This window comes from Phocoena phocoena, chromosome 8 (genome assembly GCF_963924675.1).
Source record: "Phocoena phocoena chromosome 8, mPhoPho1.1, whole genome shotgun sequence".
In the NCBI taxonomy this organism is placed as follows: Eukaryota; Metazoa; Chordata; class Mammalia; order Artiodactyla; family Phocoenidae; genus Phocoena; species Phocoena phocoena.
This window is the reverse complement of record NC_089226.1, coordinates 84745336-84751848: the sequence shown is the minus strand read 5'-3', so window position 1 is coordinate 84751848 and position 6513 is coordinate 84745336. Positions and strand designations below refer to the sequence as shown.

The window sequence follows — 6513 nt, the reverse complement described above, 5'->3', positions numbered from 1 at the left end:
ATTATGTTTTCAATGAGATAGTGCCTTTTAATATGAGTTTCATAGCCCATCGTCCACTACCATTTAGTCATCCACTCATTTGTTCATTCATGCATTCATTTACTTCAAATGATATAGAGGTGGAAATGGGGAGAAACCACTGGGGTGGAGTGAACGGCAGCAGGTCCGAAAAGTAAGATTGCAGCTCTAGCACAGAAGAGATGAGAAAAGAAAATAACAGTCTTGGGACAGGACAGGAGGAAAACCTTCCCTACAGGCCTGTAAAATGTGCTTGACTGAAGGGAGGTTGGGCACCAACAGTCGAATACGTCATGATAACAGATATGCACCTACAGGCAGGGTTACATGCTCTCCTTTGTTGCTAATAAAGTCATTCATAGTCCTTTTGCATGTACAAAGCATTCTAATATCCATTATCAAATTTAATCCTCACAGGAAGTGTGAGTTAGGAGTATGCTCATTTTACAGGTGAAAATACAGAGCCCAAGGAAGAATGATTAGCCCAACATCACATAACCTTGCAAGAAGGCAACAGAGGAAAAACTCAACCCAGATCTTCCTCTAAATCAGGAACTTTCTGCACAATCCTACTGCAGTCTACTTAAGTTATTAAGTCCAGTCAGATTTACTACAGAATGTCAGACTTGGAAAGGCTTGTAAGGTTAAATCCAGTCCTTTCATTTTTTAGGTACTGGAAATGGGTCCTAATTTCCTCGAGCTAATCACGTAACAGAAATGGGATCAAAACTCTGGTTTCTTGACAGCTCCCAGTCTTTCCACTCTACCAACCTGCCTCAAAATTAAAAGAAATACAAATGTTATACACAGGAATCAGGGCATGCCAAAACGTCACTGGAAATCAAACAGCAAACACCTATTCCCTCCCTTTGAAATTCACCAGGAAAGTAGGCTGCTCTATTCCCAGGTATCTTAAGACTTTGGAGAAAGTAAAATAAGCCACAAAAACAGAACTGCTAAATAATCCGTTCAGAATTGTCAGCCAGTATGTGCACATTATGTGCCTATTGAGTCAAACTTTTTAATAACTTCTCTTCACAGAGAAAAAAATTCCTATACACCTGTCCACTGCATTCATCAGTAAGATATACCAGTGTAACTCTGACCTGAAGTATATTTGTAAAGGGCTACATAAACGATCACATTTTACAGCTTGCTTTAGAATAAGATTAAAAAATATACATATGTAGAGTGAGAATCCACCCACTATCCACCCAATCGGTTGAGAGCTGACAAGGCAGCAGTTACCGCTCTAGACATTCATTCATTCATTCATTCAGGAGACTATCAAAGAAATCTCCCTGACCTGCTGATATCAACCCAACTCTCAAGGCACCTACCTGCAGTGAAATACTAGTGCCCAATAAACTTAGCACTTCCACAAGACATGTTTTCCACAAACCTGTTAGGCAGGAAACCACATCAAATGCAATCAGTATACAGTATATAACCCAATTCAATTCTGAAGGATAACTTATACGCCAAAGCTATTTCTGTCCTGGAGGGAGAGCTGTAGGGGAGTTCTAAGTAGATGCTTAGCAAATGTTTCCTGAGTGACTAAATGAACTAAATGAATTTTCCTGGCCCTTAGTGATAATCCTATGAGATTCCAGGAAGAAAGCTAGCTCACTTATCTTCAAAGAGCAGCAACAAAACGATTCAATATGAATATTGTGATTCTGAACTCTGCCGTCTTCATTCTGGCTTCTGTAGAATTCCACCAGTGGACACTGAGGTAGTGGGGGCCACAGGAGTCTGTGAAGCTCCCCGTCATATAGGCATCAAGATTTCAAACTGTTCAAACTTCACTCTATGTAGGAACCCATGAGGGAAAAGAAAGAAAAAAATCACCTAAGAGTTAACTCTTACAAAAGAAATCAAAATGAAGAAACTTTGAGATTTAGGGGAAATGGCTGCAGGAGCTGGTGACCCACCCTGCATCTGTGAGGGTAACTTACGCTCCTCTCCGGCATCCTTGGCTGTGGAGGGAGGGACCCAAACACTGAGGCTGAGGCAAGCAAGAGTGCTGCCCCCAGGAACCTCATACTCTACAACCAGTGAGCACAGCTTCCACAGCAGCCTTATCTCCAGAAACAATTCCAGAGGTGACCTCATTGAATAAGCTACAAAAGATGTGATTTTGTTCTTTAAAAGTTCTACTTACCGAGCTTTCATCCCCTTCCAGTGAAACCTTGGAGGATTTGTCCTTCAGCCTAAACTTTATTCATATGACCTCTGACCACGTAACCCAGCATACATTTCTGACTGCAAGTAAAAATATTAGAAGCAAATACTTGGAGAAATCACATTCCCAGTATAACCTTCACTCCTCTGAAGCCTCGCATCACTAGACAGTGTACAGGGTGGATGTTTCCCCAACGCTGTCCCCAGCTCCACCCCAGCGCTCATCGGCTTGAATGAAGGGATTCCTTGTATGATTCTGGGAACTGGAGATCGCCCAACAACTTCATGACTCTGTTTCTAACAAAATGTCCCTGTCTAAAATACACACAGGCACGTGCGCACATTTTATTTTTTTTAACAGAACAGGTCACCTGTGAGAGCCAAGCTACCCTTTCAGTCACAGGATACGTCAGGAATTCTGGTCACTGAAGTTCCTCAATAAATACTGCTCAAAAACCAGGGATCTCCTATAACTTCGTTATCCAAGAAATAAGTGAGCTGACGCTATTTTACCTGAAAACACTTAAATCCAATGCTGGAATTCGAATCCAATCAATACATCTATGTATTGTATCAGAGTGAACTTTTCAGTAAGAACTTCAGACATCTGTCCTCTTCTATATATTACACTAACATATATTAAAAAAAATAGTCCTCCTTGGCTTTCAAGACATAAAAGTCACAGAATTTTCCTTTCTCTAGATCCCATAACTGCTATCATCCAGGCTCAGAAGTAATTTTGTATAAACAAGTAAGCTTTTTAAAATCAAATAACTCTCCTCTAGAACAAAAGGGTTCTGGGGCTCCAGCTAGCCCAGGCAGGGAGAAAGCAATAAATAGTGGGCGCGGGAGGTGTGTGGAGGCAGTAAGACTATATAAAGTCCTTCCAACACAAAATAGCTGGAGGAAGGAGGGCTGGGCTGGGCAAGAGACGGGCAAGGGTCTAAACGCATCAAGGCCTGGTTCTGTTCACTCTGGGGTGGCTGTCAGATACTCTTGGGTGTCTGAAAGAAAAGCGAGCCAGATGGCAGAAGAGGTCCCAGGCTCCTGGGAGAGACGAGGCAGCTACGATCATGATAGGGTGTGGGTGGAGACACACGGCAGTCCACCCGTCGAAAGCTGAGTGCTACCTACAAAACTCACGATAACGAAAAGCTTCTCTGATTTGTAAACTTGCACTCATGGACACAAACCCTCAAAACAGAATTCAGTACATGTTTCAACAAGCCTTTTCAACAGTGATACACAATACTCTTCCTTTTGGCATCAGTGCTGTTAAAGAGAAAGGTACTAAGCAGCCATTTTCCAAAGCAACACTACAGCTGAGAACAGGTCAAGTGGGTAACACTGCTGCTGTAGGGAGCACAGGCGTTAGGGTCTGACAAGGATCTTACTGAGGATCGCATCATAGTAGGGACTGAAGACCATCTTGTTATAGTTGACCAGGCGCACGAAGTTAATGGCAACTTCCTCCAGCTCTGTTTGAACTGGACCTAATCCCCCTGGGGCTGTGGGCAATGGCTTCTGATGACTGGAGACAAGGTAGGTTTCTAAGAAGGTCAGGATTCGGGAATCTGCGACAGAAAAGAAAGCAGTTGTTTGCTTCTTGGTCAGGGTGACTTTACAAGTTTCTATTTACGCTTCAGTTTTCAGCTTAAACATTACCTTTTCGGGAAAGTCTTCCCTGACCATCCTGAGGCACCTCCCACTTCTGAACATTCATCCCATTTGTACTGTACCCCCGCCCACCCCAAAGCTGGTCCGCTCCACGGGGTGGGACCATGCTCATCTTATTCATCATTCTCTCCCCAACACCCAGCACAGTGCCTGCCATGAGGCCTGGACACCAGGCAAAGCCCAAAATACACTTGGAAAGCAAGGATAAATGTATGAACGATTAAGGGGAGATTAGGGTGCTGCCAGGTTCCGCTCTCAGAAGAGCAAGGCACACCAAGACCAACATTAGCCATTGTTTAAGATCATATAAAAAGTGGGAGGAAAAATAAAGCAGGAAATGCAAGTTCAAAAGAGAAGAGAAAGGGACTTCCCTGGTGGCACAGTGGTTAAGAATCCACCTGCCAATGCAGGGGACACAGGTTCGAGCCCCGGTCCGGGAAGATCCCACATGCCGCGGAGCAACTAAGCCCACGAGCCACAACTACTGAAGCCCGCGCGCCTAGAGCCTGTGCTCCCCAACAAGAGAAGCCACCACAAGGAGAAGCCCACGCACCACAACGAAGAGTAGCCCCCACTCGCCGCAACTAGAGAAAGCCCCCGCGCAACAACGAAGACCCAACACAGCCAAAAATAAATAAATAAATACATTTATTTTAAAAAAAGAAGACTCCAGCACTATTGGCTTGTGATCTAGATTTTCCCATAAGCCCACATGAAAGAAGCCTAAGCCTCCTTCTCCAAAGCCTACAATGAAGGCCATGGAGTTGTGGGCCACTTGTCCTACTCTGAGGAATCATTTAGTTTGATGCTTCTTTAGCCCATCCCCTGCTATGATATTTTTGCACTTTCCTGTGTATCCTCAGCTGCCAAAAAAGTGTGTGTGCAAGCCGCACCTTGCAGATTTTATTACAAAAGCAATAGCGGCATTTATATTAAATAAGCGTTTTCAAACTTCACACCCACCTCATGCCCTAGGGAACCTTCTCAGGTGCAACTGACTTACATCCTTTGGAGTCCGGTAACACACTTAACTGGCTGTGACTAAACAACCTAGATGACAGGACTAAGGCAGCAGCTTAGTAGCCAGTGGTCTCTTCACAGCACCTCCCCGCATCCCCACTCCAGTTGACAACAATGACCTCGACAGTCCGAGGGCCCTGCAGCATCAGGAGGCTCCTCCTGAGGGACCTGCAGACGAAACTGTGACTAATGCGGGCCTGGGATGAAATTTTAAATAGGCTTGGTATTAGAAGCACACCCACGTCACTGGTTCAGCCTCTACTCCAACCTCGAATCTGATAACCACAGATCATTCTGCTTTTGCCTGAAGCCTGCTAACTTTTCATTATTTATAAGATGAACATCTATATGAGTTCATAAAGAAGTTAAGGAAGGACTTTACCATTAACTAAATGACAATAATTTTAAAAATTAAATATTAGATGTAAAAATTAAATATTAGATGTAGTGAACAGAATCAACCAGTGATGATGGAAAGTCACAGCTCACATAGCAGAGTAATATATATATATATATATATATATATATATATATATATATGCCCCCTGCACTGGAAGTGCAGAGTCTTAACCACTCGACCGCCAGGGAAGTCCGGAGTAATATTTTTAATAACTGCGACTCGTTAGTGAGTCCTCCCTATGCTGCCAGGTTCTGCAGTAAGCACCTTACATATCTTACCACCTGCAGTCCTCTCAGCAACCCTGCAGGTGCTGGTATTACCCCCTTTTAGAGATGATGAAACTCAAGTATCACGTCACTTGCTCAGGCTACACAGTAAGTGCTTGTAAAGAAAACCCGTCCTAGCCTTGCACTACAGCTATACTTTTCCCTTACCCTCGCGCCACTACCACATTCAAAACGCTTCTGACTCCAGATCCGGGGGAGAAGTGTCCCCACGCCAAGCAATTCTCTGTGACCCCAGCTGGGCGTCCTGCAATTTTACTCAGTTCTGACACTACATGCAGATAGTCTCAGATCCCACAAGTTAAGGGCTCAGGTCCACAAGACTGCCCCCGACTTCAGAAGCCGATCACAAGGAGGAGGCCCGCAGGTCATCCACAACTTCTGACTTGACTACAAATCAGAGGTTGCCATGACGTCCTCTCCCTTGGATTTTGATGATTTGCTAGAATAGCTCACAGAACTCAGGGAAACACTTACTTAGGTTTACCAGCTTATTATATAATAAAGGATCTGATAAAGGATACAAATGAAGAGTCGGAAGAAGCCATCCATACGCTGAGGTCGGGGAGAGTCCAGAGGGCAAGAGCTTCTGTTCCCGCGGAGCTGGGGTGCACCACCCGTCCACTACACGGATGTGTTCAGCAACCCAGAAGCTCTCCAAACCTTGTACTTTTGGGACTTCTGTGAAGGTTTCATCACGTAGGCATTTCTAGCCCCTCTCCTCTCTCTGGAGGATGGAGGGCGGGGCTGAAAGTTCCAAGCTTCTAATCATGGCTTGGTCTTTCGGGTGACCGGCCCCCACCCAGGAGCCCATCAAGAGTCACCTACTCAGAACGCAAGACACTCCCAGCACCCAGGAAATTCCAAAGGAGGTAGGAGTTCCGGGTCAGGAGCCAAGGTCAGAGACCAAACACTAGAACAAAAGATGCT

The 6513-nt window shown here is 44.6% G+C and overlaps 1 protein-coding gene across 2 annotated transcripts in view; it reads right to left on the bottom strand.

Annotated features, from left to right (window-relative positions):
• Nucleotides 1–3404: 3404 nt before the first annotated feature.
• Nucleotides 3405–6513, bottom strand: part of TCP11L1 (t-complex 11 like 1) — a 29596-nt gene continuing 26487 nt past the window's right edge. Inside the window, exon 10 of one of the 2 annotated variants that reach the window (XM_065883056.1) lies at nucleotides 3405–3776. In XM_065883056.1, the coding sequence (XP_065739128.1) occupies nucleotides 3574–3776 (203 nt within the window). In that variant the 3' untranslated portion in view covers nucleotides 3405–3573. The remainder of the gene's footprint in view (nucleotides 3777–6513) is intronic. The other variant, XM_065883055.1, reaches the window with a different exon arrangement.